The 26,735-nt window shown below is 32.9% G+C and overlaps 1 protein-coding gene across 1 annotated transcript in view; it reads right to left on the reverse strand.

Moving 5' to 3' along the window:
- Positions 1 to 26,735, reverse strand: part of LOC149791327 (uncharacterized) — a 100,534-nt gene that overhangs the window by 69,898 nt on the left and 3,901 nt on the right. Inside the window, exons 2-6 of the mRNA XM_089969856.1 lie at positions 21,547 to 21,627; positions 18,455 to 18,538; positions 16,484 to 16,600; positions 11,955 to 12,080; positions 2,181 to 2,249 (exon numbers count right to left, since the gene is read on the reverse strand). Coding sequence (XP_089825982.1) covers positions 2,181 to 2,249; positions 11,955 to 12,080; positions 16,484 to 16,600; positions 18,455 to 18,538; positions 21,547 to 21,577 — 427 coding nt within the window. The 5' untranslated portion in view covers positions 21,578 to 21,627. The remainder of the gene's footprint in view (positions 1 to 2,180; positions 2,250 to 11,954; positions 12,081 to 16,483; positions 16,601 to 18,454; positions 18,539 to 21,546; positions 21,628 to 26,735) is intronic.

Here is a 26,735-nt window from a genome sequence, read left to right on the forward strand (position 1 = left end):
ACAAGAAACAATGTAATTGAATTTATGATGTATTTCAAACTAAATACATAAGCGCAGATTCATCAGTACACAAAAACAACATTATTAATGCACATATAACTCCACCCAGACAAATTTTAACCTAGTCGTGTGCTAGACATCACTTTCGAAAGTAAATGGCGTTTTGGTCTACTTAAAGTTGAAGTTTAGATTCATAATGTGAATGAAAGTGCATTGCAAAAATTTTCGATTTAGTCTGGAATGAAGAGATTTTGGTATTTTTGTCGTTTCTACTAAATTTTGTGATAATGACTGGATTTATCTGTGTCCATTCTACATGAAGTACATCTGATTTCAGCATTGAGGTTACAACGTGTTGACATCTGCAAGCATGTTTCTGTTTTGTCATTGAACATTTGGAATCATAATGTGGGAAAAAAATGAAGTCTTTCAATTGTAGTTATAAAAAAGACGCTATGAAATATAATGTTTATTTGATTTTGAATGCAGTAAAAAGGATGTAATTGCACGTGGAATGTAGTCGAAATTACAGTACAATTTCGAAATGGTTAATCAAGCTTTAGAACACATGACATGGGATCTGCAGAACTAAGAAGTACATTATGAGGAAATTGATAATGTAAAACTGTAAGTACATTTTTGCCATTCTTATTACCAGCTAAGAAAGACACGTTTATGCCTTGTCACTTGCATGTTATCTGTAGGTCCCAACAATTGTTTTACCTGTCTGGCATTTATAGCTAGCTTAAATCCAAAACATTTGTATCAAAAACCGTAACGCTGAACATTGCAAAGTAGCTGGTATGTGGCAGTCCACAAAACATCTGCTTTAGTTCATTCGGAAATAAAGTGAATCAACGAAAATGTAAAGCGTCTACTACATGAGTGAACATGATTTGTCTGCAAAGTAGTTAATAAAACACTATTGGGCACACGTGTTGTGCATGTCAATCAAATATAGAGGTTTGCAATATCGTAAAATATTGCATGATTCTGACAATATAAAGTTAACAGAGACAAAAATGAGCATATTATGAATTCAAAACAAGGATCAATTATTATCAAGTTCGATAACTGTCTATTTGACTTCTATTTATTTCTTTAAGCAATCTGAAGCAATGTTGCACAGTACAAAGTTATGCATTTGCATGGTTTTGGATTCCTTACAGTTGAATATGATTTCTCTAAGACAGTGGAATATGTACTTTTACAAGTGAAGTAATTCAATTTTCTTTCTAACGGTGGTAATAATATTTATATTTGCAAGTGAAACAGGTGCCGTTATATTAGCAGCTTCTGTGTATGTATTTATTTCTTCTGCATTTATTTTGTTTTTGCATTTTAAGTCATTGTGCCTCCATTATTGACAATGCCATAAAATCCTTAAACATTTTGTCCTCCCCAATCAATCAAGACTTTTAAACTGATAAATGGTTGACTGTTTCATTTCTAAGCAAATTATCACCGAATTTCAATATTATTTCAGGAGCAGTCAAACTAGCGGATACATGGGGAGCATATTTAATTGTCATTTATGTTCTGAAACAAAATGTAAGTCAGGTATGTTGCCATTCGTTAGTAACTTGACTCTTTTCTCTTGTTCCTGCTTCAATAAACCATGGTCTCAACAGACACCATTTGACTGAACGCCACACAAACTACAGTGGATCTGTGTTGGCAAATAATGTTGTCTGTAATATCACTCAAAACAAAACTGGTACAATTCGGAATACTGTTATATCACCAGAATAGATACTAAATGCCATCGATTAGTGGAGAAAAAAGGTAAAACATAAGGGGAAATTAGCATAGCATATGTCTGGTGAAAAGTACTTAAACGACGTGTGATTGGAAATGGCTGGATAACGGAGGTAGAGTTAGTCGAGTCATGACAGGGTAGTCTCTTTATTTATATGTCATGACATTCGATATAAAATGATTTTGATCCACTACTCACAGTTCGCATTAATGGAAAATGAACTCGTAAAAGGGTACAAATATGTTGGAAATATGTAAATTATTTGTACGGTAATAATTATTTAGTTGAAAGATTGTATGTAAATGGACATATTTGTATCATCTGAATGTTTATATCTGAAATTAGTGTTCGCTTCAGACTACCAAAACCGCAAAATATTTTACTTTAGTTTCTCAGATTGAACTGAATTATCTTTACTTACTTGCAACTCCTGCTAAAGCCATTAGCAAACCACCAACCAAAGGAGACGGGCCTCCAAGCCGTAACGCGCCTTCAAAAAGATATACTTATTATCATAACACATTATATCTTCAACTGAAAGGTAAATATAACCATCCATAAACATGTTAGAAGCAGTTTAGGGATTCAAATGACAAAAATGTTACTTTCTTTCAAAGTTTAAAGTTCAGTACTATGGAAAGATCAGTCTTGTTCTAACCATAAGAATCTACTATATGATTTAGCATTTTGTAAATCTCTTTGCAATACTGACTACCAAAAATAAATTTTAAAGCAGAATGTTCCAATAAAAGTAGATGTTCATTAGACATCTAACTTAGACGATACAAAGAGATTGTATAACAGCCTGTGTAATTGCTTCTTATTTGATTACATTTAACATAATGTGGAAATGTCAACAGTATCTCTTAGCTTACATTTAAATAAGAACACTAGAAATATCAAACCAGTTTATCTTAGGTTACATTAAAATAAGAACACTAGATGTATTGCACTTATCATTTCAAGAAACATGCACTTGTAAAGTTAGAATTTATGCAGACATTTAAGAGATTTAAACAACGCCAGATATTTAAACTGACAGCCAAACCAAACTTGAGGCAAGAATTTAAAGTATTCTCAGACATATTGCTTAAAACACACGAGTTAGCAAATTTCAGTTTTCAATTCCTTTTTAAAATAAAACAAAATGTGTAGTCCCTGGAAGAAACAGAAGACCTTCTAACCAAAATGAATTTTCTTAAATATCAATTTCATCTAACCCGAATTACATTAACTGATATTACTGCTTCTGAAGTTGAACTTGATAGCATGAATAAAAGATCAAAAAATTACTCAATTACAAAATACACCTGTTTACTAAGTTCTGTTGACTCTAAATACAGTTGTGGAAAATACAACATACAGAATTGGCACAATTCCATGTGTTCCTGATATGTATTGAAAACCTCGGTTTGATAAAACTCATTAATATATATTTGTCTTATCTGGTTCACAACCTGAGTCAACACATGTTCATTCAAGATCAATATCAGAGTGCTTATTTTCAAAATATAATATGGAGGGCAAGGTAGCTAAAAACTTTGGGAGAATTAATTTGCATTTGAACAAAACAGTGGACTACTATGTTGAATAAAATACAATAATCCAAGCAATTACCATGGGCCAGGTTGATTCACATTAGACACTACAATTACTTATGGGTCAAAACTGGTTTTAATAGTACCAGTATTTGTTGGATGGATCTGCATTCTCTTCATCCAGAAGCAAATGATAATATACATTGAATTTGGTGAAAACCCACACGTTAATATTTCCAATTCTTGCACATGGAGTATGATGGAAATATATTTAAGACGACCCCCAATGGGTACCATCCTGGTCTTCATTTTGATCCAGAGCCAGCTTAATATTGCAACGATGCATAAGTGAAACAATGTGTCAGTACATCGTTACGTTGAAATGAAGTTGCCATAACCGATTTTGAGAGTGAACATAAAGGAAGCCATATATTTCTGCGTGCTTGTCTGTGTGTGACAGTTATCCTACTGAAAACAATATGTTGATATGACCACCCTTTCAAGAGTTATAGCTCTGAATTGGTGATTATGATAACCTTAATACAGATCTAGTCAGTGTTAGTTTGTTTTACAATCATCTACATATTATGGGAATGCTTATAATGAAAACCACATGTCAATAGCACCATAGCTTCAGAAGAAGTGGCGATTATAAAATGTTCACACGGTGCCCAATTTGGATGCCAAACTAGTATTACTTTCATTAGCAATACCTAGACATCATAAGAAGTCTTTTAATAAAACTACATGTCCATCAGATCATCGGTTTAGAAGTAACAGCGATAACAGATGTTCAAGTTTCCCTCCATGATACTGTATATCAAATTGGCGCATGTGTCATTAAGAACACATAAGGCATCATAAGAGGGCCAATGGTTGTGTCATTAGCTTTTACTGAAGAGAACCATTGAAAATATCAACACTATAACAACCATAAAAACAATTTTCATTTATGGTCAAACGAACATCGTAATAAGTCCTTCATTACAAATCATAGTCGATATCACCATCAACTGAGGAACAGTAGTGATTAAAACCATTTTCATGATTGATGTCTTGGTAGCCATATTAGATGTCACATCGGCACTAATTTTGTTTATAACCAGCTAGACATCATACAATGTGCTTTTCTGAAAACTCGCTATCGATACACAGCCATACATAAATAATATAAATAAGACAAATTTTGCAATAATGGCTGTCAATGCACCACAGTTTTCATTTCATTCCAAGTAGACATTACATAATGTATATTTTAAACGAAAACTCATTCTTAGCATCCTTTCTGGAAGAGTACTGATAGCATTTTCTAAATGGTTTAACACCATTTTAACTTATGACTAACTAGACTTTAGGTACTACATGATAAAGGATAAAAAGTCAAGAGGAAATAATTTTTTAGTTTTAGTTTGTAAATACAAAAAAGCTGCAGAAAACAATCCTTAAAATTTATAACAAATTTAGTTTAAATCACAGTATGTTTTTACTTTGGAGCAAATATTCATGATAAGATATATTTTAGTGGGAACCACATGTCATGACCATCTGTTGAGAACATGCAGATTGTGCATGATATTGGAGGACTAATTGGTGCCATTTTTAATTCAGACCAACTGCATAAAAAGTCCCTTTGTGAATTTCCCATGTTGCTAACATCATTCATTTAGCAAAAGAAGCTATAACAAACTTTTATAGACAGACACTTTGGTCGACCATCAGAGGCAGATATACAGTGTGACCCCGCTATAGCGCACACCGTTATAACACAAATTCGGATATAACACAGTCGTGGTGTGGCTCCCGAAATTTCATATACGTGTATTTTTCTTGTACACAAAAAAAAAAATCTTTTTAACAGCACAAAAAAAACGAAAAACTTTATTATCATTTTGGGGAAGTGATCGTGTATGAATAATATAAGACGATCGTGGCATTTTTGTAGGTATTTTTCTCGTACACGAAAAAGTAGTTTTTTCTCCTTAAAAGTATGAAAAATAACGCCTAAGAAGTTTATTCTGGGATCACGTAGGTCTTTGCCAATGTTGCAAATTTGGATTGTTTTTTCTTATTGGTGGCAAAACATACCATGTGGCGATTTCTTTTTTATTGCCGACATTGTTGGCTGTATAAACTTTTATATACAACCATTGGTTTAGAGTGCAGAAATTCAGAGGCCATATGAAAGGAAGCCACAAACTGGATATAAAATGCACTGAAATTTATCTATTGTTACATAAATAAACAGTGCATTGTTATATTATAATCTGTTTATCATGACATCTAGCATGAGTACTGTATAATGTGAAATGTCCGCTTTTTTGTTGTTGACATATTTGGTAACGGAGATCAACTGGACAAGGTATTATCTTGTGATTTATCTTTCATCAGATTTTCAGCTGCTCGCTAGTAATTAATATATTTACAAAGACTGACATTTGTACGTGGATGATAAGTAAAATTCCTCTTCTTTTCACTCAGAAATAAATCCTTCAGAACACTCACATTTTCTGTAATAATCACTGTCATCAAACCTGAACACCTTTGTCTCTATCGTCCGTTGACCCATTGTTAATTTTCAGACGCATCAAGCTGCTACCACAAATGTAAAAAAATAATAAAAAAAATAATACAAACTACATCTTACTTATTGGTTTGATCAACAGGCATGGAGGGACATTAACCTGAATAGTCCAAACGATGGCCGATTCCTTTTTAAAAATGTACCCAGATAAAATAATTTGCTGAAATTTCAAAGGAAACAGATTACCTTTGAAGCACCGATTGTTGTGAAAACGTACTCAGCAAATGGGGAAAAAAATCAGTCTCAATCATGCAATACAATTATTTGATGTTGCCGCCGCAATAAGAAATGGGCATTTGTTTGGGTCTCCAAGGCTGTCCTTTAGTGGTGACTTCAATAATGCATACACCCTTCATCAAAGAAAGCCGACTACAATCTTTCAATAAAACAAGGAACTTTTTATCAAAGGAACTCAGTCCCAAACTTAAATGAAAGTGATGAAATCAGATGGATTTTTGCATTTTCCAATGTGACTGGAACACATTAGCTGTGCCGAGAAAACTTTCTTTTTGTAGGGAAAATGTCTATGCTTACAAACGCTACCAATGGCGGCTTAAAACATGAACTAACATTTACCGACTTGGGACATACTAACAAAGTATATGTGCTTCGTCATTCGTTATGTGATTGTGCCATATTTTTCCACTGAATTCAGACCAATATGACCTGTGACAAAATTATTGAATATTTTAAAACTGTGTGTGTGCATGTTCTTAATTAAATCACTTGTATTGTGGATTCAATGTATATGATGAGGTTCGCGGGTACACGGTGTTGATACTATTCATGCTATGCATTAGACATGTATATATAAACAGTATTCACGTATATGTACCAATTTGTGGTTTTCTAAATAAAGTAAGCTATTATATATGTCTTCTCTGTTTTCACTACAGGTGTATTTCTCATTTAATATGCATCGATTTAAGATGGTAACTGTGCCAATGAAGCACATATTTTACCGCCCGCATTTATTACCTACACCCCCTGCTCACAATTTTTTTTGGGTACATGCATAATTTTCTTTAGCTAAATCACCTGGTTGCTTATAACACAGTTCAGTCTATAACGCGGCCGGGTTCTATAGCTCCCAACTACGGTGTTATAGTGGGGTCACACTGTAATTGCATTATTTCTGTTAAGAACCAAATGTATATCACATCTTTTGTTAAAATGAACATGCCATAGTCGTCACTATTTGTTAAAAAGAAATAGCAAAGTAGAGAATTTCAGACGTGTTTTATTTTGGCAATATTTAGTGGTCTAAGTGGCAATGATTTGATTTTGGACCAACACCATCTATCCATCTCTCTCACTCTCTCTCTCTCTCTCTCTCTCTCTCTCTCTCTACAGTTGTGTGTGTGTGTGTGTGTGTGTGTGTGTGTGTGTGTTAGAGAAGAGCTGTCGCCATGTGCAAAGTGAAAACAACTGTTTACGAAACATGACGTAATAAATGTTACTGTCTCTTCAGCTACTGAGCTATTGTGGTATAGCAGTAGCAAACTTTGGTAAAGGATTAACATTAAGCGCAAAGTAGTCTGCTCAAGACTACCATGGAGACTGGAGTGAATGTACAAGCAGCATTCATAGTGCATTCAATGGTGCATCCAAGAAAGGAGTTTAAAATGTTGAATATTTACTTCAATGGGCTACGAAAGCAGCATTATTGACAGACATAAGCTGGAAAAAATTCTTTAATAGCTAATAATAACATAATTTTTAATTATTAGATTATTCTGCCAGTTCACTGCAATTGTACCTACAGGTTTGCTTCTATTTACCAAAAGAGTACAACGAACACCAAACAGTCAGTACTATAAATGAAGAATTAATCAAAATAGGTATATTGTAACAGAGAAAATAATATAAACACTTGGTTGTTTGTATTCATCGTTGTTCATATTTAAATTATTTATATTTGTGTCTGTATTAACATCATTAGTTATATTATTTAATCTCAATATTTAATGAATATATTGAATAAGCAAATATCAATTTTCTTCACCATAGTTTGTGTGTCAAAAATATGCCATCCACGCCAACTGCATAGTTTAGCTTTTAAATCTGACACATAATTTTCCCGGAATCTTATTGTAACTTTATCTTATTTTTGTTCAACTAAACATTTTTTGTGTGTTAAACATTACATTCAGACTCCATTAAAGAATCTATATTTCCTATGTTATCATCTAAAACATATATTACATACACTCTAGTGCTCTTTTCTCTTTAAAATCTATATGCTTCAACTTTATTTAAACAAACGTCTTCTACTAGTTTGTTAAATTTATACTTGCTGAGGTAGCAATGGCTGGTAGATTCTCGTCTCTTAGACATACCTCATCATAATTATTTGGAACAATAAAGTTTACACGTATTTTAAATTTATCTACAATTACTTTATTTGTCGGATTAAAAGTTCCAATATCTGGAAACATATGTCGGAGGTGACAATGGCCCGGAAGAAGATAAAGGTCTTCATATGATGAAGAACTAAGGCTTTTGGACCAACGGGTCTGAAGAAATTAAGAGATTTTACTGATTTTTAGGCAGACCAGGAGGGGCAGACCGTTCGTGGCGGCTCCTCAACCATTCGACATAGCATTGGGGCCGAAAAGACCTTTTGGATTTGTGCTCGATTCCGCAAGTGATATGTTTCCATGTTTCATATCACATTTCACTATTTGAGTAAAACTAGCCATATTTCACTATCAGAGTGAACTATATCGTTTTCGTGTAGAAATTGTCTATGTTTGCATAGATCATTTTTTCCGTTGTTTGTGTGGAATCACTTTGAATCATTAATCATTGTATTTTTTTTTACAATTTAAGGTTTTTTCTTGCATATCAGTTCATGTTTCATTTAAACTGCAATGCATTATCAGATTTGTGCATATTCTGTTAAATATCCAATAAATGGATTTATTTTGGCTCACAAATCAGTCTTTTTCATCAAACTGTTCATAAATAAACTTTGTATTTTTTTACCATCATTAATCTTTGTTATAATCTGACCCCATCCCGGTTATATTGTTACAAATTAAAAGTTCCATTATCTGGTCATGAATCTTCGGGGATTAATTTTCTTATCTGAAAGTAAATACAAAACATATATTGATGTCATCCACCCATGTAAAATTATATAATTCCCAACAATTTAATCAAATCTTCACATACATATACTTTACTGCTTTGATTAATTCATTTTGTAAATTTTCATATAACATGTTGGTATATATCTTTTCAATGCATCATCATCATCTAAATTGAAAGAGTGTTTTGTTTTGTTTTGTTTAAATACTGAATGTCTTATATTACAAAATCTGTTTTCTGCAAAAAAAATCTTTCTCTCATCTAATAAATAGTCTAAGCTTTAAAAGCTGCATCTGGTAAGTGGCAGAGTGTGTTTGTGTTTTCTAACATCAAGAAATTTCATGACCGATATATGTAATTTTTCATAAGAACTAAATGAACTGACTAATAAAATCAGGGATAAAAGGGTACGTGACGGGATGAAAGGACTGCACTCAGCTCATCTGCTTTTTAATACTTGAATAATTGTGGGGTTTTTTCCATTTATTCCCTAAACGAATGAAGTACAATTCGGTGCATTTAGTCACATCTGAAAACATAATAATGAGTAAATAAAAATTTAGGACTAGGTGAGAAAGCATATTTCTGATGATTTTGTTTCAAATCGGTCAGAAAGCAAACAAATTAGTCAAAACTTTAGTATCTAAGTATTAAATGTATATTATAGTATAAGGTGTTTTAAAATAATATGTTTTGGCTATTTTTGCTTTTCACTTCAAGTTGCATTAAAACCCCATGATCCTGCCTGCAATCTGTCAATTGTCCAAGGAATTAGATTTTTTGTACTACTCCATTTCCTTCTAAGTTCAATCAAAATTGGCTCTGGCATCCTATAGAAAAAATTGAAACTAACTTGTTCAAGGTGTTACAGAGTTAGCTACCCTATAACAAATGTAGCTTTGACAGAACATGTCCTACAACCAGTCATAACACGGTTGATAAAATGAGAACTTTTGCATTATCTACGTGCATGCCTAAGTTCAACAAAGAAATGAAATACCTGTGAGAACCTGTGAAGTTTAACTCGAGGAGAAACCTATCAATCCATACCCTGTAGAGAAAATGTCGGTAAACAAAAAACACGCTACGATGGATCAAGCATAAATTTATTCCTCTGGTCATATCAATATGTATGAAACACAAAGACACAAACACCAAATATAGTAGATTAAATAAAATAAAGAGCTGGTTTATTGTCTCTAAGGTGTCCAAGCGGCTTGAAAGACAATTATGCTATTGTTTCATCTAATAAAGCACTATATAAAGCATCCATTTAAAAATCATTTCATTATTGCAATGAAAGAAACTGTTCTTTTGTAAAAAAAACTAAAGAAGCTTCCGTGTGATCCTATAACTGTACGCTCTTGTAATATTCATTGATTTATTCAACTGTAATTAATGTTTAGTTTCACATATTTCATCATTATTACATCTATTTATCTTTTCCTACATTTATTTATTGTTTGTGTACATGTTTCTACATATGTTCATTCAAATATTCATTCATTCATTCATTCATTTATTCATATGTTATTCTTAGACCTAAATATACATGTATTTTAAGCCAATGTGTGCATTCCTTTTAATTAAAACATTAACTTATAAGATAGCAGTCTGAATTAGATCATCAATGGCTTTTAAAAATAGTAATTTAGGAAACAAGAAATAAATTGACAGAAACGTTTACACACACGAGATATAACTAAAAATGATACTGCCAGGTTAGAAAAATTTTAATGGGTCTCTATCTATTTTAAGCTTTTGTGTATGAAAATCTCTCTCTCTCCCTCTCTCTCCAAGAGAAAATGTTTATCCTTCCAGCCATATCGAAGTATATTTCATCCTTGAAAATGATTTAGAGGTCTCTCTTGAAACTGTTATATTTTTCCAGACGAAAATCTCTTTTAAAACCCAAATAAATTTTTCTCGAAAAATGTTCTCTTTTGTGGAGGTTGTCAAATACTTTTAGAAGGAGCTGCAATGGTTCAGGTAATCTTATTATATCATTTTCATTGTTTTTATATCTTTTTATTTTAAGGTAATGATAGAAAATGATAAACTATTTGTGAGGATTCTATTACTCTAATGTAAGTTCTAGGGTATTTTTCTCAATTACAATTTGTTAAAAAAGGGACGAAGAGTCTCTTTAAGTTACTGAAATGTTTTCTGTGGTTCTTGGAAAGACTTTAACAATAGCAATGTGGATGGACGACACGACATGGACTTAGCAATAGAGATAACAGGGAGAACCAACTGTCCACTTTGCCTAGTGACAAACTGAGTTAAAGACAGTAACTTTTTTAAGCTCAGTTCACCTGAATATTTTGCACATGGAATTCCATCGTTTGAAATTCCCAAGAGTTATGAATATAATCTTGTTATAAATTTGTACTTGTGCATTGATACATAAACACATGCCTACTGAAACGTAATTAAGATATATCTTTCCTCGAATTATTTACAGATTATTTCCTTGCCTTCAATTCAGATATTCCACCAAATATGATGGGATGATAAGAGCTTACTGTACTCATTTTATATTGAATTAATGTTACGGATGATGTGGTGGGCATATAAAATATAAAGTAGGCAAGTAAAAGTAAACAAGAACTGGGAAAGGCATACCTGGAGTTAACAATAGTTGCTTTTGTAAGTGTTTAAAATTGAGTAAAAGTTCATTTACAAAGGGGCAGCCTTTGTAATGGTCACGTCGATTAGAGTTTTAACCTATCAAACATCATTGAGGTATAACAAGTACATCAGCTGGTTACAAAATGTTTAAGACAGATAGGTGGATGGACTAGCAAATGGACAAAAGGAAAATGGTGACTACCTATGAGATCCAGAACTTCTATGTGGGATCCTTAAAACAAAGGATAAATGATCCAAAGACCACAAAGATGTATTAACTATGATGAAAGAATCAGACAAGATAGTATTGTTTATAAGACATCTAGCATGCAGGCAAATGTTCTTTACTTACAAAATGCCTGCTTTAGAAGGTTATAATCAGTTGTAAGACGCTGGACAATCTTTACTTCGCCACCGAATACAGATAATGCAACATTTTCAACATTCATATCTGACTCTCTTCTGGCTTCATCTAACCCTGAAGATAGAAAAAGAGAACTTTAAACTTGGTGGTGTTGGCACAACAATACCAAGATATCCTCAAAATGAAAATGCACCAGCTTAACTTGATAATGGGGTTACATTAGTTCTTAACATGACATTTCCCACTGTCCTTAACAATTGTATAGGTCTTGCGTAGATATTTTGAACTCTATGGATATGTGGAATGCTAACATTTCCTTTGGGTTTAAATGGTGGGGATGTTTGGTATAAAGGAAAATATTATTTTAAAGCAATACTTAAAGACTAGCATGTTGTTTGTATGACCACCTCCCAATCATCCACAGACAAACACTTACTGATTTGGGTTATCTGACTAGTACCTAATCATCTATTGACCAACACCTACACTTGCTAACCAACATGCTGTCTGACTGACCATCAAGAATGCATAAACTGACCATTATCTGTACCAACTCCCCAATAGCCTTAGTGACCATCACTAACAGCTCCTATATATAAATTTGCTTTCCAACTAATATGTAGTGATTTTAGCCAGCATACATGTTTACTAACAAATACATAGTTAACAAGCAATGACATCCACTGACCAGCATATATACTCCTGACCATCACCCACTACTAATGACCAACTCCCATTATTATTATATAATATACAGTGTTACTGACCAAAAGTCACACTTACAATACATAGTGTCAATGAATAGCACCCACATCTACTGATGACGTATATACGACTACTAACTGACCATCACCACAAATAATGTCCAGCACAATGTGTTTTTAACAGTATTCACATATACTAATCAATAGCCATTATTACTGTCCAGTCCCCACATCTACTGAAAAGCACATACACTGACAAATAAAATCATGCAAGGATATGCTGCAAAAGTAGGAGCAAATTCACCTACTGTCAACATTCAACACTCAAGCTTTTACAGAAAAATGCATTACCTACATTAAAGGTTATATTGGAGATGTCAGTAAGTTTGCATATGTTGCACTGTTATTATAAATAAAGGAACAGAACTAACTGCTCGTAATACTAAATGATCCTGACTAAAAGCAATCATCAAAACAAAACGGAAAAAGAAATTAAATGATGGTCACTAATACACATACATACACCAACTCTTAGAAACGAAAAGGATGACTGAATGCGAATTTGTGATGGTCATTATCACCAAATAAGCACGCACCCTTACTATCCATCGTGCTCACAAAAGTAAATGCATTCATTTGCAAGAGGAGAATTGTTCTATAATTGCAATCACTCATAATTACAATTAAAGGCAGGTAATTTAAAATGCAACACAAGACACATATAAAATCATGGAAACGGGATGCAGTCTATATAGATTATATAGTCAAGTAGTGCTGCAACACCTATTCATAATTCAGCACACGTCAGTTAATATCCAACATTTATATTCTTACATACATTTCACGTGAAAGGATATGTAAGATCTTTAATGGATATGATCACTAACACTATTTCTCACAATCACAATAAATATTTTATCACTGAATACACTTACAGACAAAACAGATCGGGGTTGACACTGGGTGTATGTGTACTTTATTACTGTACATTTTAAAAAGATATAAACTACTGGATGACCATAACAAGATGAGAGTGCTAGACAAAATATCAACATCAACCTCTCAGAAAAATAGGCCTGTTTTGCTCCTAAAAAAGGTAAATCATCACCACCAACATTATCGTCATCAGCCACTGAAGCAGTTACAACAATAACGATGATGGCAGACGTGGCTCGGGACTCCAACAAAAGATGCATCAAAAAGCATATGTTAGCAAATTAAATTTTTTAAACTCCAAATAACCCTACCTAATACTGGCAAATCTAATTAATATTTTGTTATTTGAATATTTTACATATTAAACATTTCTTCATATATTCAAACTTAACCATTTAACTTTAAAAAAGTGTTCAGTCTACAATAAAATTGGATGAAATTCTTAAATTTTTATTTTTTAAAAAGTTTTATTTTTATTTTTTTTAGTTTTAATTTTCTAGAGCAATTTGTTAAAAATCTTTTAAAACTTTTTACATGTTTAAGGGATTTATTTCAGTTTCTGCTAACTTCAGTGTTAATTTATAAATTTTGCAATTTTTCAGCTAAGCTATACATTTTGCATATTTTTCCAGATCATTTTTAGTGTCCCTTAAAATATATGAGAGTTTCGGAATTTTAGCACCAAGCCATATTTTTTTAATCCACTGAAGTCCATGACAGTTTCAGGAATTTAGTACCATTTTCCAGCTAAACGATATATTTTATAATCAGTCATAGTTAAGCCCGTAGTTTCAGACTTTCAGTATTAGTTTTTGTTAGCAAGAACTTTTACAAGTTTCTTTTCTAGATCATCAATCACTTGATGAGCCAGTGACTAATACCTGTCCCTACCTTCTCTCATCCATTTTATTTGTAAAGGTGAAGGGTTAATTGTAATGATGGTTATTAATGATTATCACACAGCTCTCATTTCCCTCATCCTTTATTTGTATGTGTGGTTCTTTGTCGTTAAGAACGTATGTCAGTCTTTAGAAATTTCTGCCAGTCTATATAACTCTCCTCATATTTACATTCTTGCACACAAGTTGGAGTATTGTCAGTAAGGGAGAAAATTAGTAATTATTTACAACTGCCTGTACTCTATACACAATACCTGCCACTTGCACGTCACCTCTTCAAAAACGGGTCATTCTAATTTCCCCCAGGCAATTTTTCTTCATAAATGCACTGTATTTAATAGTTACTGTCCTTCAGCGGCAAGGAACAACGTGTTTCGTATCTAAACAATAGCTTTACCCTGTGTATCTGTGGTCACTGAGCAATCAGCAGTGGCCGTTACAGGCATGCAAATTAAACACTTATTTTGACTGACGAGAAAGGCATTGTGGCATATCATGTGATTATATGTTAAAGCATTTCATATCTCGAATGTACTTAATGTACTCCAGTCACACTGTCAGTCAAACTCAAAGGTGTCAACACGTCAGCTTTGAAAGGAGGCCTATAGGAGATGACTAAATCAGGTTACTGGATGGTGAAAAAAGTAGTTCTTTTATTGTAACAGAAATGAAAGTCACCTTTGTGACACTGTGGCGGGTATAGCTTGACATTTTTATCTATTTGCAGGTCAATTAAAGCTATCCTTGAAGGAACAATTTTTTGCCTTTGAGAATATATACGAGTTACATCCCTTTAGGTTAGAATCCGGGGTCATTCCATATTTAAAAGGTGTCTGTGAAGCAGAGGAGAGTTTTGGTTCATGGGTCACAATGAATAGCAAGATACGGTTTATTTTTATTTTCTGTTCTTCTCAGGCTTGTCACATAATCCGATTGTCTTTAAAACTAGGTGAGTTAGCGACTGACTATGGCAAATATTGTTTATATTGTGTTATCAAACATATATTTCATTTCTGTGACGGATTAAATTGAGTGGGAATACTGTATTCTTGCTGTGGAAAATATAGTTGAAAGACAACACCATATACAAAGTGAATTTGTTGTATAGTCACATAAAAAAAATGGTAATAATAATAATAATAATAATAATAACTATATTCAGTGCATTGTAGTAATTCATAAAAAAAATTTAAATGTTAAGCAATGCACAATTATCACCTGTGTTCATCGGTCTGTTTGCATTTTCAAATGAGTCGCCTTTATTGCTAGGTTTGGCTGCATATATCTTACATTCTTAAATCGTGACTATTAACAGGTGGGTTTTTTTTCGTCCTTTCATAAATTCACACATATACAAATGCACACATATTCTATTTCCTTTTTTTTGGTTTCTGTTGTCGTTTCTTCATATCATTCGCTCATGCTGTACTAAGTGTAATTTTATTGTACTCTCTCCCTTTTCTATCTGTGTGGCTCTACCCCTCTATCTTACTCTCTCTGTATCGCTTTTATCTTTGCGCACTTTCAACCTGTGAAGACAGTAGATCAAAGAAGATCAAGCTTCTGATGAGACAAGTATAGAATGTTATTTCAAAATGCCCAAAGTCCAACGCAACTTGAAGGTGAAATCAACACTCCACCAGAGATAAGATTGTAGTTGCCCGATATGTCCATCAAGAGAACGAACATTGAGCCCCAAATCGCCTACAGTATCAAAGGAAAGAATTTCTTCATGTACAGAATTTACATACTTTCGGTCTGTTGTCATCTCCAAATCCAGACTGCCATCTAACAATGCCAGACACTTTCAAAGAAAAAGTACCAGACTGATGAATAGTACAAATACTAACAGACACCAGACAGAAAACATCTTGAGGATAAGTAATTGACTAGACAATGAAAACAACAGATAACACTTTATTCAATAATAATATTTAAGCATGAAGAACGAATGATGATAATACACTCAAGTACTTACCTGTAATAAAATCGTTAAAGAACTGTTGGGTTTCTTCCCATGCTGATCCTTGGCTAGCACTGTCTGATATATCTACACAAAGCACAGTATGTATGTTGCTGACCTGGTTATCCGAAGCTGGAGAGTAGAGCGATAAAAAGCTAAATCGTTTCCACAATTACGGAAGTATTAAAAATGGTACAACATTCTCGAACAATGACTTTTCTGGGGAACAATAATGATTTTTTTTCAGAAGCTTTTTCCAAATATAGCATTATTAGCAGCATAATGTCAGATCCAAATAAAAATTGTACGTTACACACTAAAATACTTATAAGACTTTAATTGACTGAATTGAAAGAATGGAATTTCCAGCCATTATATTATCCTCACAAAGGTTTCTACACTACTCGTCAAATATTTACCTGATCTCACTGAAGTAGTTCTACTTAAAAGTACACGCCAAATATGTGTCTTTGGTGGAAAAACAATGTCTATGTCTCCAGTATGATATGACAAAGTAGGATAGTAATGACAGAAGTTTGAGATCTACGTGATAATAATATTGTTTTAAAAAAATGAATAATACTATCAACACTACCTTTTCCACGGTAATCATAATGCCGTTAATCGCATCTGACAGAGCAATTAACTTCGTAAATTACAACTGAATATATTTGAATTTGTATTGATACACACTTCCTTGCTTTAGGTTTACTGTATGAGTATATTGAGGAGGAGAGTCTGGAAGTCATATATAATCGTAATAAATGAAAGCAGCACAAGCCTGCTCAGATACTGCAATGTTGGGCAGATGTAACCCATCTTAAAATGTTTTTGTTCTAAATGCATCGCTTGCATAAACTAGGATTTTTTATAATTGTTTAACACCACTGGGAAAGCATTCAGTCATGCAAGGAAATCTATTATATGCAAGAGTTCTACAATAAATGAAATGATGTTTATTTTACCATATGTTTCTTCTTGAGTGAAAAATGCTGTGAAACGTAATTTTCTTTTTTAAGTACCACGAATGATCCCTGCACATACCGTATAATACTGATATGCAAAACCTTTCACACATACCAAATATAACATTTAGACAAAGGAAAGTGCCTGTTTGCATTGCCTGCTGCTAGGCAGGACTCAGAACTGAAATTATTTGCTAATATATGTATAAACACATGTTGGAGATCGCTCAGAAATACATAAATCTTTCAAAGTATGATTACAACAATTATATTTCTTTTTTTTTCTTTCTCATACACATTAGGCCAGTGGTCTACTCTCATTCCTTTGTTTTACCTGTATACTTCATTACATGAAAACAAAATTTGCAATTGCATAACGACATGCTGTTATTCGTATGTTATGTTACATGATCTTTTAACTCAATGACTCTTTAAGCACTGCTGTTATCAAACTTTCAAACAGAACGATACTGCCACAAGTGATATTAAACAGTTCAAGCATGCAAGAAATAAGACCACATTGTTTGAAAACATTTTGTGCGCTGAATAACCAGCACAACCCCCGAAAAGTGGAACAACAAAAAAATAACATGAGTATAAGTTGATTCAGGTATGAAAAGAATAAAATGCACTCACAAATATTACGTTTGCATTATACATGTCATTTTTCTCAGTTAGGTCAGATAAATACAGTATATACAAAGTTTACAGACTATTATTTACATATATCTGTCGTAACCTCTAAAGTACTCCCCATTACAGTGAAATATATGCGATTAACAGGTGCAGTAAGACTTGAATTACAATGTGTTGTTGTGAAATAGGCATAACCGATGTACCACTCAGAAGTTGCCATTTGTAGATATTGAGGTAATACATAAACTAGCCAAGTAGAATCCGAACTTGCAAGGGTGTTGAATGAAAACTAAACCATTTTAGGGCTATCATTGGTGGTAAGGCAAAATAACCCAATAACTATTAATGAGTAAACTACTGCTTCATGATATGAGTACTACAATACCTTCATCGAGTTCCTTTTGAGCTAATTCAGCCCAATGTGATTGACTGGATACACTATAAATTGGTGCAATCGGATCCAGGTCGACTGAAATTACAGGAATTATCACAAAAATAAGACAGTCATGTAGAACGTTTTCAATCAATGGTGTACAAAAGGCTATACTTTCCTTAAATACGTATAAGCAATGTTGAAAGTCTGTAATGCTTTGAAATAAGTAACTGTGAGTTTTAGAACGTCAATTCAAGTATATATTCAGCTTTCTTTAACAATACCAAAAGAATGAAATATAATTGCTTTCGGCCTTAATTTTATAACTGACAGTGTTTTATCTTATCAATGTAGGCTTTACTGTCCAGCATCAAATTTTAAATTTAAATTTTATTTCAGCCTTGTGTAAGTTAACTTGTATCAAAAAAAGAAATAAAAATGGAAAGCAGTGATATAATATTTTTAAAAAGAAACAAAGACGGTAGAACAAGAAATACAAGCTAAAACTATGTGGTCATCAACCATAACTCTGCGAGAATTTTCTTACTCTTTTCATATCAATGTTATGAAAGGTATGGCTAATCTAATTCTGCCATTGTTTACTAAAAGTACTTTTGGTACGTAATGTCTTTGCTGAGTGTACAATGTTTTTATTGGACTTTTCACATTAATGTGCTTGGTGTCCTTGTAACACGTGTTCCGCTCTAAAGCACAGTCGATATTGAATTTCACTTTTGGAACCTTTACCGTGTTCATTGGATAGATAATGTTTAAATAATGATACACAACAAAAGTACATTAGAATTACCATGACCTTTCACTGAAATACAAGAACAATATGTTTAAGCTAATAAGAATTGTGTTCTTGCTTTTTACAGAGACCATCCCAGTGTATTCAGCTATGAACATGTCACTTCTCTCTGACAGAAGAAGAGAGAGAATGAAACAATAAAAGACATTCTGACTTCTGTTACAAGATGAAATAACGTTATGACTTCACCGTTTTAGCTGGAATACGTTGAGGATGGTAAACAGAGTATAACCATATGTTCAATTTAAAGGTCACTGAAAGTTTCACCACTTCGCAAGTATCTTCAAAGGCGATTGCTATGCACACACAAAGGCACACAGATTACCTGTTGATATCCCAAACTGAACTGATCGGGTCTGATGTTTAACCTGTCTGGAGCAACTCATTAACATTAACATACTGTCAGTAATACCTTTATGGCACAGCTAGTATTATGGCTTGTTATGAATCATGAAGACACTGAATGAAATATTTCATATCTGTCTTCAAATTCACATAAGGAGTTAAACATATCACATTTTCATGATTGTCTTTATCCCTTAACTTTATTCTGAAAACATACAAGGATCAAGCTACGGTTCCAAAATTGGCAATTTGCAACTATAAATAGCTATTTTTGATGTGGAACTTCAGAATGAACAATTCCGAAGCTTAATTCATTTTAAATCGCTGTATGTGTATAATGTGTGTTTTGAGAGGTAAACTGGTTTTAATGGAGGCAAATTAAACACCATTCCCATGGATTAAAATCAGTCATCAATTACATTTTCCTAATCCTCTCCTATCTATCCATCCACCTCCCCATAATAAAATTAATGCAATATAGCGTGTATGTATACCTTCTTTGGCACTTAATAATATTGTATTCTATTTTCTAATTTTATCTATGTTGAGCACAGATTGGTAGGATATATTTTGACCAGTGATGCTAATATTGATTTTTACAGCACAAAAGTGGTTTAGCACAACATGACATTACAATTATCATCTTACTTTAAAATAATTATCTTTTGACATATTTTACAACTTCATAAACAAAATGCAGTTTAAACCCTAAGACAATTATAATGATGCATGTTATAAACAAGATTTGACATTTCTGCAACCTAACATTTTCCATTTCTCCATGTTTTATCAATTATATAATCCATGGTGTGTGTAGCACTCCATTTTGATGTTCATTTATATAACCTTAAAATTGCAAGCATAACTCTTTACTTCTATAGCAAAATGCTTCTGTTTCTCAAGCATTTCTGACCATTTGAAACTCTCTGAACAAATCATACATCACCAGTTTTGAATCTTCTTTGGTGAAAGAAAAGTGAATTTCTTTTTCTGTACTCATTGCCTTCGACAAACCTGACAAACAATTAATACAACTCTGTGTCTGTCAGGAACAAGATTATGTTCAAATATTATCACAAACATGTGAACCCATGGAGAAAAAAAATCACATCCAGATATGCCCTATCACAAAGACTCCAAAAGGAAATTTTCTTCAGATTTAGGTCATGTTTTACGTACTTCAGAAGCACATAAGTTTTTAATAGAAGCACAAGTTTGCGAGTGTAGTTCTCTAAGGAAAGATATGATTACTCAATGGAATTTATTTTACTTTTTAAAACAGTGCTTCCTTTTTAAATAAAATGGATGCAAATAACCTTCCATATTCACCACTTTTTTAACTACATGACAAAAATGTCACTCTAAACATTAAATTACAGAACTAAGGAATTAATAATGTTCAGGTGGCAAATGGAGGAAATCCAGATAGATATTCTTTCTTATCAATGTCAAACAGAAAATGAACTTATTTCAAAGCTTTCTTCACTTGATCCAACAAAACCACAATCAAACAGCTATTTCATTAATATGTTATTGGACCATAATAAAACATCATGACTGAACAATCCATGATGAAAATGGAGTACATGTTTATAGTTAATCAATTACTTGCAAGTTCTAGACAACCAAACGGTTTACAAAAGACTCTCTTTACTAAACACGTTTATGCATTTTAGCACTATTTAAATCTCATATATGACTTATGATACACCCACAAAATACACAAACACACACACACATATATATATATATCCTTAAATTCATGCTATCTAAGATTACTCCACCAAAAAGCCACAAGCTTTTCCCAGCTGTGAATAAAGTTTGAGATTCCATTTTGTTATCACAAGACATCTATGTCCTTTCATCTCTAGCTATTATGATGTAAACACAAGTTGATTCATAAAACACACAGAAAGCTGATTAAATGGATACATGACACATTCCATACCTCCAGTTTTGACACTAAACATCTCTGACATGAGTCCCTCATGAACAAGTTACCGACTGAGTTGTCTGCAGTCGTAGGTGCCTGAAAAGATAAGGTGTTAGCATAACGTAGACAAAATAATTGTGATTGCAAACTATTTAGTTTGTTTTTTGTAAAATATCACACAACATAAATGCTTAATTTAATAGCCATGAAGGTCATCAAGTCATGTCGTATTTTGTATTTCTCTGCTGATATTCATCATATTGTATATATCCACCTCTGAGACCAGACTGCAATGAATGAAGTAAGTTGTTTTCCATGAACTTATGTACATCTCCAATAAATGTATATGGATTAATGTTTCGAGTTGGGTCTTGTGCCATCTTTCTGACTTTCAATAATATGCCTGCTTGCGAATTTCTACAGTATCCCATAGATGGAAGAACACACTGAGTACATATACACTATCAAATTTACAACAATGCGACCTCATCCATAACTAATGAATGATCTCACTCTTGTAGACTTGCATACAAAATTTAAAAACTTTTTCTCTACATCATACACAGCTTTCTGTGATATATTCAACAATTTCAAACAGTCAATGTAAACAGTATCTGGGTTCAACATACAAAACACAGAGGTATTAAGAGATACATAACGGACCTTTGTTTACAAATAGTTATACCGTAAAGGCGTGGGCAAATGTATTCATCTTAGGAAATCACATAAAGCACATAATAAAAATTACCATCTATTATAAATGAATAGATCATGAATTAATAAAATGGTGTTTTCTCTTTTCTCTAAGATATTCAACGCAGAAGGTAATCATTTCTTGAATATCCACATTAAATACTTTCCATCCACATTTGAAATACAGTCTGTAAATACCGAAAAAGATCCAACCAATGCCCCAAGTGATGGCGAAGACCAGTTATATTGCTGTTATGATATGTAACGTCTTTACATAGAATCATGTGTCCTGATATATTATATCTAGAAATAGTATCTTTCCCTCCTATTTAGTGGATACGTGTGTATATATATATATATATATATATATATATATATATATATATATATATATATATATATATATGTATTTATTTATATATATATATATATATATATATATATATATATATATATATATATATATATATATATATATATATATATTGGGAGAGGCGATGACTACTCAAAGAACTTAGACAAACAATGGAAAATACACAAATAACATCCCATTTATTGACATAAAACACTATGAAAGCATGCACTCACATACTGCTAATAACACTACCTCTTGTGATGGTAAAATGTTGAAATAAGATTAATAGAAACTGATTCAAGCCCTGTTATTCAGTTCTCTTGTAATTGTATAGTATTATATTGCAGAGGTCTATCATTGTATAGTATTGTATTGCAGAGGTCTATCACTGTATAGTTTTTTATTGCAGGGGTCTATCATTGCACTACATTAGAAACTAACTAATGTCAATTTTTTCCATTTTATTCCTGGTCAAAATAGCACTTAACAGCTTGACTTCATGAATTTACATAATTATTCATCCATAAGTCACACATATATATATATATATATATATATATATATATATATATATATATATGTGCATTTTTCACAAAATAACATCCACACCTGAACATTATTCACTGTTCTGGGTTTCAGCACTATACTGCTTCCCTGCTTATGTTTCCAATCTTTCCTCTACCCAGCCAGGAACCTAGGTGGAGCCCTTATGGAACACACTCACACACTTATATACATACATACATATATATATATATATATATATATATATATATATATATATATATATATATATATATATATATATATATATATATACTGATGACTTTGTCTTGACTTCCTCATAGGTACACTCTTGGCAACATGTTTCGTCCACTTTTAACTTGACGGGTTTGTTGTCCCTGGACCAGTTCACACAAATCATAATGCTCTTTGTTACTGATATATATATATATATATATATATATATATATATATATATATATATATATATACACACACATACATACATATACCTGTGTGTGTGTGTGTGTGTGCATGAACATCATGACATTAAGTAAAATTTTGAGAATTATGCCATCTAGCTGTTTGAGACAAATGCCTTATAGACATCACAAGATCAAAGAGAAATAGTTTAAAAATTGTATTAACACCAGAACTAAGCTCTCGATACTAAGTGAAGATTTGATAATTGACATTGACATAGCTTCAGCATATTTATTTATGGTGCCCCCTTCATGAACACACCCCCACCCACCCCACCTGTGGCCATTAACTTTTTATGGTCAGAATCACTTGGCACCGACTCGTTTGTGTTACAGTCACCCTCAAGAAAGGCCACCCCATTAATGAGACCAGCAGACAACATATAAGTTCAAAAATGTAAAATTCACTCCTCTCAAGTTGTTTCATTTTATTATCAATATGTTTCCAGAACTAATGTCTAATTTCTATGGTAAGTATTCACGTTATCTTTCCCAGTGTCTGTTTCTCGGATGTCAGGTTTTCGTTACTCAAAAAAGTGTTGGATAAAGTACAAGTACGACTAAAGTTAGTATTATCAATTCCAACATTTTGAGGAAACAGGGACAGCAATGTTTTTTTCATCGAGTTTTGGCTTCACACAACGTTTTTTGGGGGGGTGGGGGAGGGGGTTTGGGCAGGAGGATATTAGGTCTATTTCATGATTACGACCGTACATAATTGTCAAGATCATAACATGGTGAACATAAGCTAAATATAGATTTTGAGGATTAACACACACATAAATTAACACTGAACAAAAAATTGTACCAGACAAGGACCGTAAAATCATATGACAGTACATGTATCACATCCTTGATAAACAATTAATTTTGTTTACTCTACAAAAGTTTCATCTGCATAATTAAATTGCAATGCTGTACAATTAGTAACATAGGAATACATTGCTAAAAAACCTTAACATGACATCACCTAAGTGGAAAAATAATATTCCAGAAGGAAAACTAAATGTTACTTGACTTGACGACAATGAGGAGAGTTCACTTGCCAAAATTTTTTATAAAATCATAACCGATAGGGAGAATATTCTGAAGCAGTGGAAATATGGAGTAAATGGAAAGAGACTTATCTTACATACTAAACAATGTCTGTACCAAGACTTAAATAACGTTTTTGAATGGTTTTAGAATGCGCATGCCAATAATACCCAACTCACATTTCACGCCCAAAATTAAGAACTATTGATTTATGTTACCTGAAATAATTCTGTTTTTAAGACAAGTAGAGTATTGTAATAATTAATGCTACTTTTAAATGAAGATATTAACTGCCTAAAGTTACAAGTAGCTTTCTTACTATCTACGCATACATATACATACACTTACATCTCATAAATATACCCCCGTCAGGAAAGGGCACTTGCCTTATACTGCCAATTTCCTGGTGCAGAAGGGGTGGCCATATATATAAGAGGGGGACCACTGTATTTTCTTCAGGGCAGCTACTGCATTATACTTTTCTGCAATAACCAACTAATAATATATACTCTTGGAGAGCGAGAATATAACACAACTAACATTTTTAGTATGACGTTAGGTCAAGAATGTCAATGGCCTATAGTCGACATGTAAACTCCCTACAATGTAATAATAGAGCAAATTTCTTGATACCCATACTATTGCTAAACATTGTTTCTCAGTAGCACCACAGTGTTTTGCGTGGACCTAGAGCCTACGACTAGCATGCTGTACAGGGTGCCATTCATCTTCATACCAGTGAAGTAATACAGCTCCTAGTTCTGTATCTGAGGCATCAATATGAAAAACAAAGTCTTTACTGAGATAAGGCAGTTTTAAGATGGGATCTTTAGCTAGAATCCACAATCTATTGATGCTTTCTTTTAATTCGGTCACTCAAAGAGCATCCATCACAAGGACCTATCCTAATTCCAGCGTTAGCGACAGCCGTTTTCATACAGTCCTTAGTAAAATGTCCTCACTAATTACACTTCCAGCATGTGTTCAAGCTAGAATTATGCTTATCCGCCTGCTTTGTTGTACTGTAAGGTGCTGTTGGTCTGAATGTGTTTAGGGTGCATTTGAATTTCGGGGATGCAAGTAACTCCTTCCACTTCTTTTATTCCTGAATTCAGACCTGTATTGGACAACAGACAATGTGAATCCATTTGCTTTTGCATCATTGGCTAAGTGTTCTTTAAGATGGGGCCTCATGGTATTTCACGGCAGTTACTATCACATCTTGAAAGTTAATGAACTGTTTTAATGTGAACAATTGGCTAAGTCAAAATGACACACATGTTATATAAAAAACTGGTCACACAAAATTAGGTCAGACAAATCTTCAAGAAAACGTTTGGGTTACAGCGGTTCAACCATCTTTCCATATAATTACTTAAGCGCTCTGCAAAAGCCTGAAAGGTGGCATCAACTTCCAGGAGCGCCAAAGAAATCTGTTAGGGAAATCTTTGCCTGAGCATTGGAAACATTGAAGCATCCCTTATTTTAAAGTATCATAAGTAATATCGGTTTTAACGGTCAAAATATGATAAATTGGAAAGTGCCCCACCGGTCAGCAAGGTGGCAAGAAATGTAACCCAGTTATCACAAGGTCATTAACCATATATGGCCTTTGTTGTTCTAAACTTTACAAATATGCATCTATGTCATCTGTTCTTCTCTCAATATGGGCATTTTTGGTTTAATACATGAAATCTTTTCTTGTCTATAGAATCTTAAGTGCTTTTGAGACTGAACTTTGGCTAATTTTAATTTAATACCTTCCAATTTAATTGTGATCCACTGCAGAAGCACAAGTAGCCTTACTCTCTGAATTGCTGCATGACCACTGATGATCAAGCAACCCCAAACGGCATTTACTCGGCAATGTGCAACAAGTTTAAAGTACTAATTGATATGATTAACAATTCTCGTGTTCATAGAAACCAAATTATTTAGTAATGTCATGGTTATCTTCTAAATCAAAATACGAACATCAACAGCAAGACAATTGATACTTGAAAGTTCATTGTGACTTACGTTAGATCCTTAAGACAAGTTTTTCAAAAATACTACTTTAATCATTACATATGGTGATATAATTTTGTCAATATTTAAATAATAATATTATCTTTTCTGAAACATTTCAAATGTGT

This window comes from Sinohyriopsis cumingii, chromosome 9 (assembly GCF_028554795.1).
Source record: "Sinohyriopsis cumingii isolate HCF-2022 chromosome 9, ASM2855479v2, whole genome shotgun sequence".
Classification (NCBI taxonomy): Eukaryota; Metazoa; Mollusca; class Bivalvia; order Unionida; family Unionidae; genus Sinohyriopsis; species Sinohyriopsis cumingii.